The 21,102-nt window shown below is 47.5% G+C and overlaps 1 protein-coding gene across 6 annotated transcripts in view; it reads right to left on the bottom strand.

Moving 5' to 3' along the window:
• DDO (D-aspartate oxidase) overlaps positions 1–21,102 on the bottom strand; it is a 184,615-nt gene that overhangs the window by 59,024 nt on the left and 104,489 nt on the right. For all 6 annotated transcript variants that reach the window (XR_012232320.1, XM_073576008.1, XM_073576010.1 and 3 more), the window contains one exon: positions 1,925–2,100. Coding sequence is in view for 5 of the 6 variants with exons in the window: in XM_073576008.1 (XP_073432109.1) it covers positions 1,925–2,100 (176 nt within the window). In the remaining variant the exon portion in view is untranslated. The remainder of the gene's footprint in view (positions 1–1,924; positions 2,101–21,102) is intronic.

Raw genomic sequence — 21,102 nt, 5'->3', positions numbered from 1 at the left:
GCTCCAGTGTTATTGGGGTTCAGTAATGTCAGCTGATCCCCAGCTGTGTGTCTGGCAATTTCTCCTGCTCCGACCACACTTACACTACTACAGATATTAAACTTGCTCCAATTAGGCCTCTGGCTACACTCTGTTTCTACTGTAATCCCTGGGCTCCAACACCGCCATTTGCTGCTGAGAAGTGTCTTTGGCATGGGTACTCCCTCCTGCCCAGCCTGGTTCCAGCACGCCAGCTGTTTCTGGGTAGTGTCAACGTCACTTTTCCTCCAATACGCTGTCCTGTCGTGTTGCGGGCGGGTTAGCCGACTCTATGGTGCCTGCAGTTTAGGTGCTTCCTATGTGGGCTGCGGGATCAGGCAATGAAGGCTCGTTCCGTAGTGCCAATAGGACAAGCTCCCTCTGTAGGACTGTGGGTTTCGGTAACTCCGGCCGGCTCGCGGCCTTGCAACTTTTTTTCATGTGTACCTTCTGCTGCCTATCTGAGTTCCAGTACCATTAGCTGGTTCTTTGGAAGTCAATCTTGAATATGTCCCCCCTGGGTTCCAGTAATGTCAGCTGGTTCCAGGCAGAGCCTTTGGCTTAGGGGCCTCCTTCTCAGTATCCGAGTTCCACCAACATCTGCTGGTCCTTGGTAGTGCTTTCTGGCACAGGTACCTCCTGCTTAGTAACCGGGTTCCAGTACCATCAGCTGGTCCTCGGTAGTGCCATTGGCTCTTGTACCTTCAGCTACCCATCCAGGTTCCAGTACAGTCAGCTGGTTCTCAGCAGTTCCTCAGCCTTCTTGTACCTTCTGCTACATTTCCAAGTTTAAGCTTTCTGAAATGGTTTTTGGTAATCACACTGGATCTCCCTGACGACGACCCTGGAGACGACGACCCTGAAGACCACCCCGAAGAAGACGACGACCCCGAAAACTACAACCCTGGAGACAGCAACCCTGAAGACCACTCCAAAGAAGACGACCCCGAAAACGATGACCCTGGAGACGACGACCCAGAAGACCACCCCGAAAACGATGACCCTGGAGACGACGACCCAGAAGACCACCCCGAAGAAGACGACGACCCCAAAAACTACGACCCTGGAGACGATGACCCTGAAGACCACCCCGAAGAAGACGACGACCCTGGAGACGACGACCCTGAAGACCACCCTGAAGAAGACCAAGAAGATGACCCTGAAGAGGATGATGAAGGAGAAAGTGTGGGAGAAGTAAAAAAGAAGGTGAAGAGCATGGAAGTAGTGAAACATAAATATCTGACAAAATATAGAAAAGCTTAACATAGTCAATATCTTTGTAACTCCGAACGTCTTAAAAAAAAAATTAATTCCTGCTATTCCATTTGATTGGGCTAAACCTCTATGCCTTTAATGTCTCCTCCACCTCCCCCAATACATTCTACATTATTCTTAGTTGTTTTCCTTCATGTAGAATTAACCTACAAGGAAAGTAAGGGTTTATTTTCATTCCGATATTTGTGTCCCATTAACTTGCATTGGTTTCCGGTATCGGAATCGGCGATATCCGATATTTTTGGGGTATCGGTCCGATCCAATCCGATCCGATATTTCCCGATATCGGAAGGTATCGCTCAACACTAATTGTAAAATAATTTTTCAAGCTGGTGTTAAAAGTGTTTTAATTTACTGAGATAATGACTTTTGGGTTTTCTTTAGCTGTAAGCCATAATCAGTAACATTAATAGAAATAAACACTTGAAATACATCACTCCGTAATCACTCTATTTAATGTGAGTTTCACTTTTTGTACTGAAGAACTAAAATAAATCAGCTTTATGATATTTTAATTTACTGAGAAGTACATACACATATACATACACACACACACTCTAAGTAATTTCTCTGTATCTAATTGACAAGTAAATTCTTGCGCATTTTAGGAACATTACTAGCTCATACTTACTGGGATAGGGGTGAGGAATAAGACATCCTGCTGCAACATCTCCTGTGGTGTTTGGAGAGAATTTCTCAGATATGACAGTCACTGAGCACTGCGGAAGACTTTCTGTGATACAGATTGCTGTCGAGAGACCAACCAGTCCTCCTCCAATTACTGCAACTCTTATTTTTTGTCCAGGCCTGTGGATAAACAGAGGTATTGGCTTTATTATTTATAATAAAGCTGTGGTGTACAGAATTCACAGAAAAAAAGTCATTTCTACCTCCCATCCATGCCCAATCACAACTTTCCTAACCACTCCAACCTTATACACATTCGCCCGGCCCCAGCTTCCCCAGTCCCACTAACAGGAGCTCTGTGGAACACTCGCTCTGTCTGCAACAAACTTTCCTTCATCCATAATCTTTTTATTACTAACAAACTTTCCTTCCTCGCCATCACCGAAACCTGGCTCACCCCCTCTGACACAGCCTCTCCTGCTGCACTCTCGTATGGTGTATTCCACCTTTCCCACACTCCCCGCCCCAGCAGCAAGCATGGTGGAGCAGTTGGTTTTCTGTCAGCTAACTGCTCCTTCACCCCAATCCCACTGCCACCCTCTCTTGCCCTCCATTCCTTTGAGGTGCACTCTGTGCGCATCTACTCCCCCTCCAACCTCCAACTAGCTGTCATATACCGCCCTCAAGGGCCAGCCACCACCTTCTTTGACCACTTCACTACCTGTCTACTTCATTTCCTTTCCACTGATATCCCCACTATCAACTTGGGCGACTTCAACATCCCCATTGACACTTCCCTCTCAGCCGCCACTAAACTTCTATCTCTCACTTCCTCCTTTGGCCTCACTCAATGGTCTTCTGCAGCCACTCACAAAGATGGCCACACACTAGGCCTCATCTTCACCCACCTCTGCTCCCTATCTAGCATCTCTAACTCACCTCTTCCTCTCTCTGACCCCAACCTACTTACATTCTCTTCCCTCTCCTCCTCAGGTCCACAATCCCTACCTCAAAAACTTGCACACCCTCGCAGAAATCTTCAACACCTCGATCTACACTCACTGTCTGAATCCCTCCTCCCTCTTACAGACATAAGTTCCCTACACAATGCAGATGCCGCTGCCACTCTATATAACACCACAATAGCTGTAGCTTTGGAATCAGTTGCCCCTCTCAAACATACCAAAGCTCACAAAATCAACAGACAGCCCTGGCACACCAGTCTGACCAAAGAACTGAGGCGGTCTTCCAGGGCTGCTGAGCGGAGATGGAAAAGATCACACTCCAATGAGGACTTTATCGCATTCAAACAGTCCCTCACTAATTTCAAGGCCACACCCGCTGCAGCAAAACAAACCTACTTCTCATCCCTGTCTCACAACCCTAAACAGTTATTCAACACCTTCAATTCTCTCCTCCACCCCCCAGCACCTGCTCCCTCCCCACTCATCTCAGCTGAAGACTTTGCCTCATTTTTCAAAGAGAAGATTGATAACATCAGAGACAGTCTTGGTAAACAACCCCCAGTGTCCCTCCTCCTAACTGCCCTGCCCTCCTCCTCGAAAACCAACTTCTCCACCATTACAGAAGATGGACACTCCACTCTACTCTCACATCTCACTACCTGTGCATTTGACCCGATCCCATCCCACTTCATCCCAAAACTCACCACAGTCTTCATCTCAACCCCAACCCACCTCTTCAACCTATCACTAACAACTGGTGTTTTCCCCTCAAGCTTTAAACATGCCTCAATCACACCTATCCTCAAAAAGCCCTCTCATGACCCATCCTCTGTATCTAGCTATCGCCCTATATCACTTCTCCCCTATGCCTCAAAACTACTGGAACAATACGTCCCTCTTGAACTGTCCTCCCACCTCTCTTCTTGCTCACTCCTTGACCGATTACAATCTGGCTTCCGGCCACACCACTCCACTGAAACTGCCGTAACTAAGGTCACCAATGACCTACTAGCTGCCAAGGTCAAGTGACACTACTCTGTCCTCCTCTTCCTGGACCTGTCCTCTGCCTTTGACACAGTGGACCATTTCCTATTACTACAGACCCTCTCATCTCTTGGTATCACAGATTTGGCCCTATCTTGGATTGCGTCATACCTAACAGACCGTCATTCAGCGTCTCCCACTCGCACACCACATCCTCACCGCGCCCCCTATCCATCGGAGTCCTGCAAGGTTCTGTCCTAGGGCCCCTGCTCTTCTCCATTTACACCTTCGGCCTCAGACAGCTCATAGAAACTTCAGTATCACCTCTATGCTGATGACACACAGATCTACATCTCTGGACCATATATCACCTCCCTACTAAACAGAATCCCTCAATGTCTGTCTGCTATTTCATCTTTCTTCTCCGCTAGATTTCTAAAACTTAATATGGACAAAACAGAATTAATCATCTTTCCCCATCTCACGTGACCCCCCCAACGGACCTATCCATTAAAGTAAATGGCTGCCCACTCTCTCCAGTCCCACAAGCTCGCTGCTTTGGGGTTATCCTTGACACTGATCTCTCTTTCAAACCACATATCCAAGCCCTTTCCACTTCCTGCCGACTTCAAGTCAAAAATATTGTTACACCCGCACCCGGTCCCTGTCCTGGCGCGGCGCCCAGGTCTGCCACTGTTACACCTGGTCCCCGTCCAGGTGCTGCGTCCAAGTCTGCCGCTGCCCTCAGTTCTGGGCACTCACCTTGAGCCTCACATGCTGTCCTTAGGCAGCAGCCGGCCTCCTCTGGATCTCATGCTGCTGCTCAGCATTCAGGTCTCCCTCCTGCCTCTCCCTCGTGGCGTCCTGTGAGGAGATCTGTAGCTAAGGCTATTAGGGCACGCCCGCTCGCTCTCCTGCCTTCTTAAAGGGATGGCGTGCATTATTCAAAAAGTGCAATTAACCAATGGCAGCGCACTGGCTGCTATTTCTGGCCTCTCCTCCATAGGGAGAGCGCCGGAGCAATGAGTATCATTGCTACATCCGGTTCTCATGCTAACCTGTCTGCGCTGCGTCTGCAGTCTCTCTGCATTCTCTAATGCTCTCTGTCTCCACAGCATAGCAGTATCCTGTGCTCCCTGGTTAAACCTGCAACCATCTGGGTGAAAGCCATCCCGTTCCACCAACAGCCATCCGTGTCTAAGGACTGTGTGAAGGTCACTGGAACCGACTCCTTACCAACTACCCAGATCCAGGACCCGGCTCATTATGGACTCTGCTGTAACTACTGTTTTCCCTTTTGGTCCGGCTGGGACAGCTGCCATGTGTTCGGGGTCTAACTGGAGGTAGCACCTGTGTCCTCCGGGTATTCCATTCTGGCCCTGTCTGAGGGGCTTTACTACGGGTACCCGGGGCTCACTAGTCACGCCCCCTTCGGAGCCCCCCAGACCATGGTCCTGAGGTTCCACTTAAAAAATAAAAACGAATGTGAACTTCACCATCTCTGCCTCCGCTTCAATTCGTTACAAATATTTCATGGATCCGTGCATTCCTCAACCAAGAATCTGCAAAAACCCTAGTCCATGCCCTCATCATCTCCCGCCTTGACTACTGCAACCCCCTGCTCTGTGGCCTCCCCTCTAACACTCTCTCACCCCTCCAATCTATTCTAAACTCTGCTGCCCGACTAATCTACCTGTCCCCCCGCTATTCCACGACCTCTCCCCTCTGTCAATCCCTGCACTGACTCCCCATTACCCAAAGACACCAGTTCAAAACCCTAACCATGACATACAAAGCCATCCACAACCTGAATCCTCCATACATCTGTGACCTCGTCTCTTGATACTTACCAGAACGAAACCGCCAATCCTTACAAGATCTCCTTCTGTACTCCCCTCTTATCTCCTCTTCCCACAATTGCATACAAGATTTCTCCCGTGCATTCCCCCTACTCTGGAACTCTCTACCACAACATATCAGACTCTCGCCCACCATGGAAACCTTCAAAAAGAACCTGAAGACCTACCTCTTCCGACAAGCCTACAACCTGCAGTAACCACCGATCCACCAAACCGCTGCACAACCAGCTCTACCCTCGCCTACTGTATCCTCACCCATCCTTTGTAGACTGTGAGCCTTTGCGGGCAGGGTCCTCTCTCATCCTGTACCAGTTGTGACTTGTATTGTTTAAGATTACTGTACTTGTATGTATTATGTATACCCCTCCTCACATGTAAAGCGCCATGGAATAAATGGCGCCATAATAATAAGTAATAATAATATTGATATTATTATTATTAATATAGGTGAACGTTTGTAAATGTCAATTTATGAAGCGCCTGAACTTTGTAATATACATTACAGATTTATGTGCCAGAATTCTGCACATGCCGAGTGCCACTTTTAATTATTGTTTTAGGCTGGTTTCACGTTTGCGGCTGTGTCCGCAGCGTTTCTGATGCATATATCCGCATGCGTCGTGTTTTCCCATCTTTTACATTGTGGACGCAGCTGGCAGCTGCCACCAAAGCAAATAGGGTCATGGGATGCATTAGAAGAGGTCTGGGGACACGAGATGAAAACATAATTCTCCCTCTGTACAAATCACTCGTCAGACCACACTTGGAGTATTGTGTGCAATTTTGGACACTGGTGCTCAAGAAAGACATTACTGAACTTGAAAGGGTTCAAACGCGGGCTACTAAAATGATAAATGGAGTTGGTTCACTACAATACCCAGAAAGGTTATCAAAATTAGGTCTATTTACTCTAGAAAAGAGAAGACTTAGGGGAGACCTAATATATATGTACAAGTATATCAGAGGGCAATACAGAGATCTCTCCAATGAACTGTTTGTACCAAGGACTGTGACAAGAACAAGGGGGCATTCTCTTCGTTTGGAGGAAAGACAATTTCTGCACCAGCATAGAAGAGGGTTCTTCATGGTAAGAGCAGTGAGGCTCTGGAATTCTCTTCCTGAGGAAGTGGTGATGGCCAACTCACTGAATGAATTTAAGAAAGGAATGGATGCTTTTCTTGTAACAGTATAGAAGGTTATGAATAACATAACATTATAGGTAGATGGTTGACCCAGCTTAGGGGAAGGAATTTTTCTCCCTATGGAGAAAATTGGCTTCTACTCTGTGGGTTTTTTGCCTTCCCCAGGATCAACAATGCAGAACAGCTGCACTAAAAATAGGCTGAACTAGATGGACATAAGGTCTTCCTTCAGCCTTCAAAACTATGTTACTATGTTACATGTGTTTGTATGCGTTCGTCCGCGTTTGCTTATGCATGCATCGTTTCGGGATGTAGCAATTTTGGAGGTGTCAAATTGCCGCCACCATACGCATGCGGATGGAATGCGTGCAAACATCACATTAGTCTATGGGAAACGCATGAGTATGCATGCACATGCGTTGGCTTGCATTTGTGTATGCATATACTTTTCTGAGTAAACATGTTCATGAACTGGTTTTAGCCACCCCCCCACACAAAGATGTATAAAAGAGGGTGTGGGCACTTATTGTCCAGTACTCTCCAGACTGTGGAAGAGATTGCAAGACTCCAGACATCTGTGAAGACACTGAATTTACAAAAATGTGAGTATACAAGCTAATATCTGCTTTTTTCCCTGCAGTCTGTAATCATTTCTGTCCCTTTCTTGCAGCATTCATCACCATGGCCTCAAGCCCAGAGCACAGAGTCTGAAGTGAGTACATTTGCAACTGATTGGTAAGTATTCACTGTACATATGTGACAAAATCATGTATTTTCATTCACAGAACACTTCCAACAAGTGCAGAGGAGCAGGAGCAGCAGATGGAGTGGCAAGATGGCATATAAGATTTTTTTTTTTCATCTTTCCAACATTAATGTCTTGCTTTCATTTCTAGGTTCCACAATGGGAGGAGGACTACCTGAATCATAGAATCATAGAATCGTAGAGTTGGAAGGGACCTCCTGGGCCATCTGGTCCAACCCCCTGCTCAAAGCAGGATTCGCTAAATCATCCCTGCCAGATGTCTGTCCAGCCTCTGTTTGAAGACTTCTATTGAAGGAGAACTCACCACCTCTAATGGCAGCCTTTTCCACTCATTGATCACTCTGTCAAAAAGTTTTTTCTAATATCTAATCTGTGTCTCCTCCCATTCAGTTTCATCCCATTGCTTCTAGTCTTTCCTTGTGCAAATGAGAATAAAGATGATCCTTCTACAATGTGACAGCCCTTGAGATATTTGTAGACAGCGGGACAATGACCTCCTGATAACATTAGTGCAGGATCGAGTTGCCTTGTGGGACACCCGGAAGCGAGACCACTCGGACAATGTGGTGATTCGGCGGCTGTGGAGTGAGGTGGCCCAAGCGATGATGGATGACTGGGACAACGCCATGCCATGAGTCAGAAAGGAATTTTGTAAGTATTGCAATGTAGTCTGACACGGCAGTGATCCTGATAAGGCCGGGATCACACAACCATGTGTGATGCGATAAACTCCTGCGAGTTTCTCGCATCACACATGGTTGTGTGATCCCGGCCTAAAGTGCATTGTGTAACTCCCCCCCCTTCAGAGTGAACAAAGTCAGAACCCGTTGGCGTTCAATGAAGGATTGCTTCAACAAGGACCTGAGACAGGAGATCCAGGTTCGCAGTGGTGCTGCAAGGATCCGGAAATATAAGTATCACCGGATGCTGGCTTTCCTGAGGCCTGTCCTTGCTCAGAGAACGTAAGTATTTTTGTGTTGTATTCCCTAGCATGAATTTTTCTATTCCACAGGAGTTGGCGCTTGTTTTTTGGTAGTAATGTCTTTCTTTTCTTTTCACAGAACCTGGAACAGTACCCTCGAACCTGGATCGTCCACTGGAGCTGTCCTTCAGCGAACAGACTCGGAGCAGTCCCAGAAATCCACCCGCGATGCAGCAAGTGGGCTGGCGTCACAGGCTGCAGAACAGGCAGCTGGTCCTTCAGGTGTTCCCCTGTCCCAGGCCTCCTCTGCCTCTTTCTTTTGTTGGGTCTTCCCAACAGCGGCAGAAGGCCTCGGACAGGACGCTCATGCCAGAGATTCTTCACTTGAGCTCGGTCTTCCAGAATAGCCTGAATGCAGTGGGAGATAGACTGGATAGTGGTTTGAACCATATTGACACACATTTCCAGTCTGTCCACCAATGCCTTGACGGTCTGGAAGTCAACCTCCAGAGACCAGCACACCATTTTTTTCTGCAATAGAGTGGGGCATGTCACAAAACCTTATGCCTGAACTCCAGCTGAATGTGATGCAGGCCTGCAATGCTGCTTACGTTCAGGCTATGCAGCAGTCTCAGTTATACCTGTAGCCACATGTGACATTTCCAACTGTGCCACCACTTACACGAGTTACCTCTATACCAAGTTCTGCTGCATGCCCCTATATCGCCACCACCATGCCCAGTCCTGCTGCACACCACTACAGTGCCACCACCATGCCGGGTGCTTTTGAATGCAACTCCACCAACACACAGAGTCCTGCTCCTGCTCGGTTGTCCACCGCCACCACGCCTTCATAACCCAACACTCCCACCCTTCCAAGGAGACAAAAAAGCCATTAACAAAGCCATGGAAAACACAAGAGGAAGAGATGGGAAACGAGGCGTGAAGAAAAGAACTGTTGTGCTACCTCCACATCCTCCCCTCCCAATGTGTCTATGTTGTCCAATTTGTCTCTCCCTTCCAATCTGTCTCTCCCGTCCCATGTTTCCACTCCTAATGATAGTAAGTGAAAAAACGTTGGCACAACTCAAGTATAGGTGGTGCACAAGTAGGGGCCCAATCCGTAATTACTGATGCATAAACTTGGCACACACACGTGTATGTTTGTTGATACGAGAAGTGGAATTTTAATAAGGTATAGTACATACAGTTAATGACGTTTCGGTCTTATGACCTTCATCAAATTACTGAAAGTAAATAGATATAAATTGTTTACCAAAAAATAAAGTATATACAACAGAATGCTGGGTATACGAAACAGATACAGTAATATATGCCGTAAAACATCATACAAGATAGCACGCGGGCATTGAAAAAACATATAATGCTGAGGATTACAATGAAAAGAGCAGGTAATGAGAAAAATGCACATACCCCTGTATTGTACTGAATGCCTTGAGTGTGTGAGCAAAAACCTGTGAGGACAGATCAGTGAGGCTGTGGTAAATATCATCGCTAGTGCCAAAGTATATGAAAAGCTAATTTGCAAGGCTTACCACAAAAATATGCAATAGAATGCTTGTGGCCACTCTCCTAAGGGTATAAAAAGGACCACATCGTTACATAAGAATGCCCCTGGGATTGTGAAACATGCCACAAAGGAATAAGGCAGTGTCTTACCGATCCGGCGGTGCACAGTGCGTGCCTGAGCTGTGAACACGGCGTCCGCCGTTTGTTCTATGTGCTGGCTAACGCATGGTCCGTGGTTTTTTTTACATAGGGAGAGGCAGGCGCGCGTGTCACCGCCGCCATCTTGCGTTCCACCAGCCCTAGGGTATTGTGGGAACGGGGCGGTGCGATGAACGTCATGTGTATGAGTCAAATGACGCCCTAGTGGGCGTGTCTATACCTGCCTCTGTGCCGTCCTATTCAGTGATGGGAGGGGGGAGGAGATTCTCTAAGAGGCAGAGACACAGTGTCATGCATAGGAGTGAAGTCAGCTAGTGCTCAAGTGAAGGCAGCGGCATTCAGGGTTGCGGGTTCTGAAATAAAGAATATATGCATAAGTATCATATACACACATGAGGACATATTGCCTAGGGAAGGAAAAAGGGGTCTGTTAGTACATCATAAAAGATTGGATATCATAATCCCTATTTAACCCCTTGGGTGCCATAGTATTCAGTTCGTGGATCCAATACGCCTCTCTCTTTTTGAGGAGGTAAACACGATTGCCCCCTCTGCGGGGAGGGTGGACCTGTTCAATTATTTGGAATTTTAATTGGGCAATGGTGTGTCCACCACTGACAAAATGGAAAGGGATTGGAAGCAGCAGGTTTTTGCATCTTATAGTAGATTTATGCTTCGAAATGCGATCACGTATTGGTTGCGTAGTTTCCCCTACATAGAGTAATCCACATGGGCATTTGATTAAATACACTACAAAGGATGTGTTGCAAGTAAAGTAATCCTTAATGGTATATTTCTTTCCCGTATAGGGGTGACAGAAAGAACTGCCCTTTTGGACATTATTGCATTGCACACACTGTAAACAGGGGAATGTCCCAAATTTGGGGGTTGAAAGAAAGCGTTGGAATGTGGAAGGCTGAGAAGGGCCGATGTCTGCTTTCACCAAAAGATCCCTGATATTCTGTGGTCGTCTAAAGCAAGGGGGGAATGGTACTGTAAATTCTTCAATATGTGGGTGCGCTGTTTGTAAAATCTGCAAGTGTCGGCGTATGGTAGTGTGTAATCTATAAGCCAATGGATGGTAGTTGTGGACAAAGGGGATTCGCTTGCTTACTTTAGATATAGAGGAAGCAGTTGCTCTAGGCACCTCTAATGTATGGGGGGGATAGCCCCTTTCCTTAAATTTCTTGCGCATCTCTTCCATACGTAAATCCCTAGTTCCAATGTCTGAGACTATTCTTTCTACTCTCTTCATTTGGGATTTTGGAATAGAATCCTTCATCTTTGTAGGATGAAAGCTCTCATAGTGTAATAGGCTGTTGCGGTCCGTAGGTTTCGTATAGATGTCAGTACTCAAATGTCCCTCATCATCCTTAATGACGAGGGTGTCAAGGAAATTGATCTGTTTAGTGTCATATGTCATTGTAAAATCTAAACCTGGCCAAGAGGATCTCAGGAAGGAGAAAAACTTATCCAGAGTATCTAAGGGGCCTCCCCAGATGCAGAAAACATCATCAATATACCTCTTCCACAGTAAGACGTGTGTGCGGAAGAGGTCATTGTGATAAATGAGGCTCTCTTCAAAATCCGATACGTAACAATTTGCATATGGGCATGCGGCATTCGAACCCATAGCGGTCCCTTTTATTTGTAAATAGTATTTATCCTCAAATAGAAAAAAGTTTTTGGTTAGAATAATAGAAAATAGGTCGCAACAGAGGTTAGCCTGTTCTGGATCAAAGTTAGATTGTTGTAGTAGTTTCCGTATCGAGTTTATCCCCTCCTGATGTGGTATAGACGTGTATAAATCCTTGATGTCAAATGTTACTAGGATGGCGCCAGGGGGGATATGCCCAAGGTTATGTAGGACAACTAGGAATGCCCCAGTGTCAAGTAAAAAAGATGGCGTGCATTTGATAATAGGTGTCAATATTTTCTCCAAATACTTGGAGATGGGTGAGAAGATCGACTCAGTGGAGGCTACAATGGGTCTGCCGGGAGGATTCTCTAGGTTTTTGTGTATTTTCGGTAATATATAAAATACTGGTGTTATGGGGGATTTTTTGGTTAAGTAGTCAAATGTTCTGGAGTCAATAATTCTACGATGTAGGTATTTTGTTAATGTCTCGTGGATAGCTAGTGCAACCTCCTGAGTTGGATCACCCAAGAGTGGTTGATAGGTGGATGTGTTACTGAGCTGGCGATAAACCTCATTCAGGTATGCTGTTTTATCCAGGATCACAACTGCACCCCCCTTGTCTGCTGGTTTGATAATGATTTCCTTATCATTTTGAAGGTTATGGAGTGCCTGTTGATCAAGAGGGGTTAAGTTGGAAGGAAAATGCATCTTACCTCTACTTATGTCATCTCTTAATGTTTGGAAACTGTTGTTTACAAATGAAATAAAGGTCTCCAAAGCATGAGACCCCAGAGGTGGTCTAAAACTACTTTTGTTTCTAAGGCCTAGACTATCGGAGGAGATCCCTGAGGTAAATGTTATGGTACTCTTCGTATTGGTACTGTCAGAGAAATATAGTTTTAATCTTAAGGCTCTATAGAATCTCTGTAAATCCATATCCAAACTAAAGGTATCAAATTTATAACTAGGGCAAAAAGAGAGGCCTTTTTGTAAGACTTGGTATTCGGCTATGCTCAGACTCTTGGAAGAAATATTTACTACAATGGGGTTATTACCTGTGAACGAGTCACACGCTGGAAGTCCATATTTCTGCGAGCGTCTCTTTCCCCGGCGGGTCCTCTTCTTCTTGATGATCTGCGCCTCTGGCCTAAAAAATGATTGCCTGAAGGTTGCCTTTCGTAGTCTGACCCGGATGTAGAGATGTCTGTGGAGGATCTGTAACTTGGTCGCGTAGAGAAGTTGCCTGAGTTGCGGGTTTCTCACCATTTGTAGACCCTATTCTGCTCGTAGTCTTCAGTGTCCCTTGCGAATTTATTCCTTTTCCTGGTTTCTGTGTCCCGTCGGTGTTGATTAATCACTTTGTTGATTAAGTAAGCAAGCGAATCCCCTTTGTCCACAACTACCATCCATTGGCTTATAGATTACACACTACCATACGCCGACACTGGCAGATTTTACAAACAGCGCACCCACATATTGAAGAATTTACAGTACCATTCCTCCCTTGCTTTAGACGACCACGGAATATCAGGGATCTTTTGGTGAAAGCAGACATCGGCCCTTCTCGGCCTTCCACATTCCAACGCTTTCTTTCAACCCCCAAATTTGGGACATTCCCCTGTTTACAGTGTGTGCAATGAAATAATGTCCAAAAGGGCAGTTCTTTCTGTCACCCCTATACGGGAAAGAAATATACCATTAAGGATTACTTTACTTGCAACACATCCTTTGTAGTGTATTTAATCAAATGCCCATGTGGATTACTCTATGTAGGGGAAACTACGCAACCAATACGTGATCGCATTTCGAAGCATAAATCTACTATAAGATGCAAAAACCTGCTGCTTCCAATCCCTTTCCATTTTGTCAGTGGTGGACACACCATTGCCCAATTAAAATTCCAAATAATTGAACAGGTCCATCCTCCCCGCAGAGGGGGCAATCGTGTTTACCTCCTCAAAAAGAGAGAGGCGTATTGGATCCACGAACTGAATACTATGGCACCCAAGGGGTTAAATAGGGATTATGATATCCAATCTTTTATGATGTACTAACAGACCCCTTTTTCCTTCCCTAGGCAATATGTCCTCATGTGTGTATATGATACTTATGCATATATTCTTTATTTCAGAACCCGCAACCCTGAATGCCGCTGCCTTCACTTGAGCACTAGCCGACTTCACTCCTATGCATGACACTGTGTCTCTGCCTCTTAGAGAATCTCCTCCCCCCTCCCATCACTGAATAGGACGGCACAGAGGCAGGTATAGACACGCCCACTAGGGCGTCATTTGACTCATACACATGACGTTCATCGCACCGCCCCGTTCCCACAATACCCTAGGGCTGGTGGAACGCAAGATGGCGGCGGTGACACGCGCGCCTGCCTCTCCCTATGTAAAAAAAACCACGGACCATGCGTTAGCCAGCACATAGAACAAACGGCGGACGCCGTGTTCACAGCTCAGGCACGCACTGTGCACCGCCGGATCGGTAAGACACTGCCTTATTCCTTTGTGGCATGTTTCACAATCCCAGGGGCATTCTTATGTAACGATGTGGTCCTTTTTATACCCTTAGGAGAGTGGCCACAAGCATTCTATTGCATATTTTTGTGGTAAGCCTTGCAAATTAGCTTTTCATATACTTTGGCACTAGCGATGATATTTACCACAGCCTCACTGATCTGTCCTCACAGGTTTTTGCTCACACACTCAAGGCATTCAGTACAATACAGGGGTATGTGCATTTTTCTCATTACCTGCTCTTTTCATTGTAATCCTCAGCATTATATGCTTTTTCACTGCCCGCGTGCTATCTTGTTGTATGATGTTTTGCGGCATATATTACTGTATCTGTTTCGTATACCCAGCATTCTGTTGTATATACTTTATTTTTTGGTAAACAATTTATATCTATTTACTTTCAGTAATTTGATGAAGGTCATAAGACCTAAACGTCATTAACTGTATGTACTATACCTTATTAAAATTCCACTTCTCGTATCAACAAACATACACGTGTGTGTGCCAAGTTTATGCATCCACTCCTAATGAGTCTACTTCCATCCTTGACCTCCCAGACCCCACACATTTAGTAGGCCCTTCCCCTGGAACCCCTTCATTGTCCACCCCTAGCCAATCCTCCCATCTCCACATCCCCCGGTCCGTAACATTTCCTCCTCATTTTGTAAAAAGTAATTTTTTTTTTGTAAATAAAATTGTTGTTTATCCCCTATCACTGCTTGTTCTATGTCTCTTTCGACGCCGGCAAAACACACCGTGCGCTGTCACAAGACATATCGCCGTCTGCACACAGTTTTTTGCCACCTCATAGCTCCATGAAATACAATATTCTCTTCTTTTTATTTCTTTAATTTACACTGCAGCTTTGCTTCTTGTGTTTGCCATGGAGCTATAAGGTGGCAAAAACAAAGAGAACTGAAAATCCTCCAAAAAAAAAAAAGCACAAAGGCTCAGGGGTCAGCAGCAATACTCACCTGCCCAGGTGTCAGCACTAGTGCACTCAGGATACTGGGTTTTCTGCATCCTGAGTGCACTAGTTCTGACACATGGACAGGTGAGTAAAGATATGAGGTGGATTAGCTCCATCATCTCTTCAGTGTGCATTAATCTATTGGACTATAGATTAATGCAGACTGAAGAGACGATGGAGCTAATGAGAAGTCACCTACCAAAGTACTGACAGAACAGGTGTATTGTAAAGCATGGGTGACATAACACAATCTGCATAAAACAGGGAGTGGACAGGTGTTTGACTAGATTTTTTAATTTATCATAAAACATTAAAGGTACATTTTAACATTACAGGTTCATAACATTACATAAAATTGCAAGAACATTTTACTAAACTATTTCATCTTGCCATACCACACATCCAATCTCATAAACAAAGTAGGCTGCAATTGTATCCCTCATTTGGGCAACTTCCCTTGATGTCCTCAGAGGGTGATGATGGTAATCTGGCAACGGGTCACAAACAGGTTCATCTAGTTCGAAGTTTGGTCACTCTTTTGCCAGTATGTAGTTGTGGAGAACCACACACGCCTTGACCACCTCATCGACTGTCTCAATTTTGAAATTAATTGCTGTCCCTAAAATTCGCTAAAAGGCACACAACAGTTCTTCGTGCCCTGGTCAGTCGGTAATTAAAAATCCTTTTTGTGTGGTTCAAGTCCCGACTGGAGTGTGGAAACCTACTGATACCATACATCTGAAAGGCCTCACCACCAACCACAACAAATGGCATTGGCGGGCCTTGAGTGTTGGGAAGAGGTCGTGGTAGGGGGAAATTAAAATTACCATACAACCGTTGGCCCATGTCATTACCACGGCCAAAAGAACCAATGTCCACGGCGAGATATCTACAGTCCACAGCTGCAATCGCCATGAGCACTATAGAGAAGTATTTTTATAATTAAAGTACTCGGATCCACTTAGAGCCGGTTTGGTAATCTGAATATGTTTTTCATCCACTGCTCCCAAACAGTTGGGGAAATTACAAATTTCCCAGAATTTTTCTGCAGTTTCCTGCCAGATTTCCATGGTGGGTAGGGGGATAAGTGGATAAATTCCTTACGCAGAACGTCCCACAAAGCCCAGCAGGTGTCTGCAACAATCCCAGAAAGGGTGGAAACGCCAATCTGGAACTGGAAATGGAGCGATGATTGGCAGATTCCTGGCTACCGGAGAGAGCCTAACAGAGAACGAAAAAAAATTATGAATAATAATATTTATGACAGGGGTTTTGAAACACAAAATAAGGAAAAAAAAATTAAGTACATTGCAGAACAATAATAATTATGACAGGCGTTTGTTTATTTTTAAATATTACGCACCTTAGTGTCACCAGCAGACGTTCTTCAGCTGGAATGGCTATACAGAGCTGGGTGTCCTGCCTGCTGATGGCTCCTTGTACACGACCCAGCAAATCCCGGAAGCTCTCTTGAGACATCCTCGTGTACTCAAAATATTTCTCTGGATTTTCATGGAGCTCACTGAATAAGGAGTAGTAGGCTCCACGGCTATCCCGAACTTCAACAATGGGGTGTAGTCAAAAGCGCCAATGTCTTCTTCTCCATCTTTGTCATTTCCGTTCTTGCTCACAAGCAAAGGCAATAAAGAAGTTGACATCCAAATCCAGATTCCAATAGAAACTCTCCATGCGAAGATCCATCTTGACTCAGGATACAGGAGCAAAATCTGAGGATTTCATCTGTACAAGGGTCTATATACAGAAATCCCAAGAGACACGCCCATTGGGCGTGGCTTGTGTCATGGAAAATCTCCTGGAAAATTTTTTCCCTATGGCACGCATGGGCATAAAAAACGCAAACGCATGCAAAAATGCATGCAAACGCATAAAAACGCAGTGTTTTTTTAACGTCAAGCGTAAGCTCATGCGGCTAAAAAATGCTGCGTTAGCATGTTTTTTCATGCGTTTTTGTATGCGTTTGTGGTTGCGTACGATTCTCTGCGGACTCAACTGCAAATGTGAACCTAGCCTTAGACATTTTTTTTTCTCCACTTTGTCCAGTGATGGGGGTTAGCATAACAGGATGTGACATATCCAATAAAGGGTGTTGTTTAAGCAGAGCTCTGGAGTCGGTTCTCCATATTGATGGAGTCTAATCTGGTACAAAATGGAATGACTACTCCTAAAATATAATACATTGGGTATAGTAGTTCAGTGAAGGATGTGCTGTAATTTTTTTCATAAGAATTTTGGAAAGTTATTACATTTCCTATAAATATCTGTTCTATTCCTGATCTAAAGATCTCGGCTTTTAGTTGAGCTGAATCAGTGAAGGCCGGAGCAGACCCGCCCTCCCCCTTTCCCAGATGTGGGCGGAGGCCGGCATGACAATGGGTGGGTGAGGGATAGGGATATTCATAAAAGGGGAAGGGTTAGTGAAGCATTTATAAGGCGGGGTTTTGGGGTGGGACTTACCATTTCCCTCTTTCCTGGCCTTGATTTGGTTCACCCACCATGTCTGAGGCGGACCGGTTGCTGGAGAGCCTGAGGGCTGCTGCTGCATCGCAGCCCCAAGGCTGTCTGGCTCAGCAAGTGGCTGGCATCCTCTCATCATCGGCAGGATCGTCTGCTGAGCCCCCTGCTCATGAATGGCATCCTTGCCGCGCGTGGCCTCCAGAGAGGCTGTCACCCGATAATGCCCCCCAAACCTGGCAGCGGCGCAGGAGCCCCTCAAGGGACCCTCCAGGCCGGGTGCCAACAGCTTTTCGTGTCAGTAGGCCCCAGTCTGGGAGAAATCCGCTGACCTCCCTGGGCTCTGCAGCGGCGGCGGTGTCCAGGCCTGTGTCAGGTGGCGGTCGGGGGGCGGAGCCTGCACGCGCCGGGCATTCTGGTACTCCCGGCATCATCGGAGGGCGCCGCAGCACCGCTCTACTTGTGCCTCATACACTGGCTTCGAACAGTTCCGGTTCGGACCGTGGTGAAGGACCAGTTGCGGGCGGGACGCCTCCTGATGGGGCGGTCTCGTCCTACTCGTCGTCAGCAGCGGGTTGCAGTACCGCGCCAGCGGTGCCGGGGTCGTTAGCTGCTGGTGTGCCTCATCGTGTCACGGATGGCGGGTTGTGCACTGCGGACAGGCCGGTGCAGGCACAGCCGGGTGGTCCCGTGCAACAGTTTGGGGCATCTGCTTCCCAGCCGGATCCGTCCCAGGGGTCGCCCGGAATCCCTAGGGCATTGGCGTCGGGCATAGTGCCTTCAGATGGAGTGACAAGCCGGAGCCTAGCAGCGGAAGGTCATCTGGATTCCATGTCTATGGCTGGAGGGGTCACAGCCTGGTGAGTACAATTTCATGTTTCGTGCGTCTCATCAGTTGCTGGGGTCCCCTGGTTTGGGTGCTGGTCAGGGTGTGGGAGTACTTGATGGGGGTTTAGGAACGTCAGGTACTGCGGAGAATCTATCCTTTGGGGATGTGTTGTCAAGTTTGCGGGATTTGATTTGTCGGTTGGAGAGGGGGGGTGGCAGCACTGGGGCATTTAGCGGCTTGGATGGTTCCACCGGTTGGGGGAGGGGTTGGCCCTAACAGGCCTTTCTTTGGTTCAGGTAGCGTTCCCGCCCCAGTATCTGTACAGACGGAAAAGGAGAAGGAATGTCGGATTCATTTGGACGATCGGGCTCAGGGCCACCGGCCACCAAATCAGACCCTGAGGGGCCCCGACCACAAAATTGGACCATGAGGGGCCACGGCCACAAAATTGGACCCTGAGGGGCCTCACCCACCAAATTGGACCATGAGGGGTCCCACCCTCAAAATCGGACCCTGAGGGGCCCCGTCCACACAATCGGACCCTGAGGGGCCCCACCCACCAAATCGGACCCTGAGGGGCCCCGGCCACAAAATCGGACCCTGAAGGGCCCCACCCACAAAATCGAACCCCACAAAATCGGACCCTGAGGGGCCCCGGCCACAAAATCGGACCCTGAGGGGCCCCAACCACGAAATCGGACCCTGAGGGGCCCCTGCCACAAAATCGGACCCTGAGGGGCCCCACCCACCAAATCAGACCCTGAGGGGCCCCGGCCACAAAATCGGACCCTGAGGGGCCCCACCCACAAAATCAGACCCTGAGGGGCCCCGGCCACAAAATCGGACCCTGAGGGGCCCCACCCACCAAATCAGACCCTGAGGGGCCCCGGCCACAAAATCGGGCCTTGAGGGGCCCCACCCACAGAATCGGACCCTGAGGCCAAAGTGGCCCCTGAGAGGCACCCACAGTCAAAACGGATCCTGAGTTGAAAGTCTTGCAGGGGCAGCAGGCAAGTCTCTCTTAAAGGGGCAGCCTGGGCACCATTTCAAACCACTATCTGTACTTCCTTCGGGAAATACATACATCTAGTTCTTCTTCTTATTATTATTAAGTTGATTTCCGCAATTAATACACCCGAACCGCTACACGCACAGACTCCGTTGAGGTGTCGTTTCGAAGCCAGCGTTCACGAGAGGTGTGCTAAGTATTTTTCGTGTCGATCGGATTTGTAGTTCTAGCGCAATTTGCGTTTGAATTTTTTTTTTCCGTCATTGGAATGCACTGTCTCAATGCATTTGAATGGGAAACTTAAAACGTGCCCTGAGGCGATTGAAATGGCAGTTAAGCTCATTGATATGCGCAGGCACATGAAGCTACTATGCCAACGCCTACGAACGTCACCTGACGCCCCCAGGACAGAGCTTCTGCAACATAATATCAGCTCTTAAAGCGAAACCCACAGCACGAATGCAAATCTAGCTTCATGACATGACGCATGCCCCTGAAAGAGAATGTGCGCCAAAGTGCGCCCCCGCCCACCAAATCAGACCCTGAGGGGCACCGCCCACCCAATAGGACATTAAGGGACCCCACTCAGCAAATCGGACCCTGAGGGGCCCCGCCCACCAAATCGGACCCTGAGGGGCCCCGCCCACCAATTCGGACCCTGAAAGGACCCGCCCGCCAAATCGGACCCTGAGGGGCCCCGCCCATAAAATCGGACCCTGAGGCGCCCCAGCCACAAAATCGGATCCTGAGGGGCCCCAACCACAAAATCGGACCCTGAGGGGCCCCACCCACAAAATCGGACTCTGAATGGCCCCACCCACAAAATCGGACCCTGAGGGGCCCCGGCCACAAAATCGGACCCTGAGGGGCCCTGGCCACAAAATCGGACCCTGAGGGGCCCTGGCCACAAAATCGGACCCTGAGGGGCCCCACCCACAAAATCGGACACTGAGGGTCTCCACCCACAAAATCGGACCCTGAGGGGCCCCGGCCACAAAATCGGACCCTGAGGGGCCCCACCCACAAAAAAGGACCCTGAGGGGCCCCACCCACAAAATCTGACCCTGAGGGGCCACACCCACAAAATTGGACCCTGAAGGATCCCGGCCACCAATTCAAACCCTGAGGAGCCCAGGCCACCAAATCGGATCCTGAGGGGCCCCACCCACCAAATCAGACCCTGAGGCCAAAGTGGCCCCTGAGAGGCACCCACACTTAAATAGGATCCTGAGTTGAAAGTCTTGCAGGGGCAGCAGGCAAGTCTCTCTTAAAGGGGCAGCCTGGGCACCATTTCAAACCACTATCTGTACTTCCTTCAGGAAATACACATCTAGTTATAGTGGTAGAAAAAAACACTATATTGTAATCCGAACGCTGCTAACTTATTCTTCTTATTATTAAGTTGATTTCC

Source organism: Dendrobates tinctorius, unplaced genomic scaffold, assembly GCF_039654945.1.
Source record: "Dendrobates tinctorius isolate UK_male_01 unplaced genomic scaffold, ASM3965494v1 ptg000046l, whole genome shotgun sequence".
Taxonomy (NCBI): Eukaryota; Metazoa; Chordata; class Amphibia; order Anura; family Dendrobatidae; genus Dendrobates; species Dendrobates tinctorius.
Note: the sequence above shows the minus strand (reverse complement) of the source record. Positions and strands in the feature narration are given on the sequence as shown.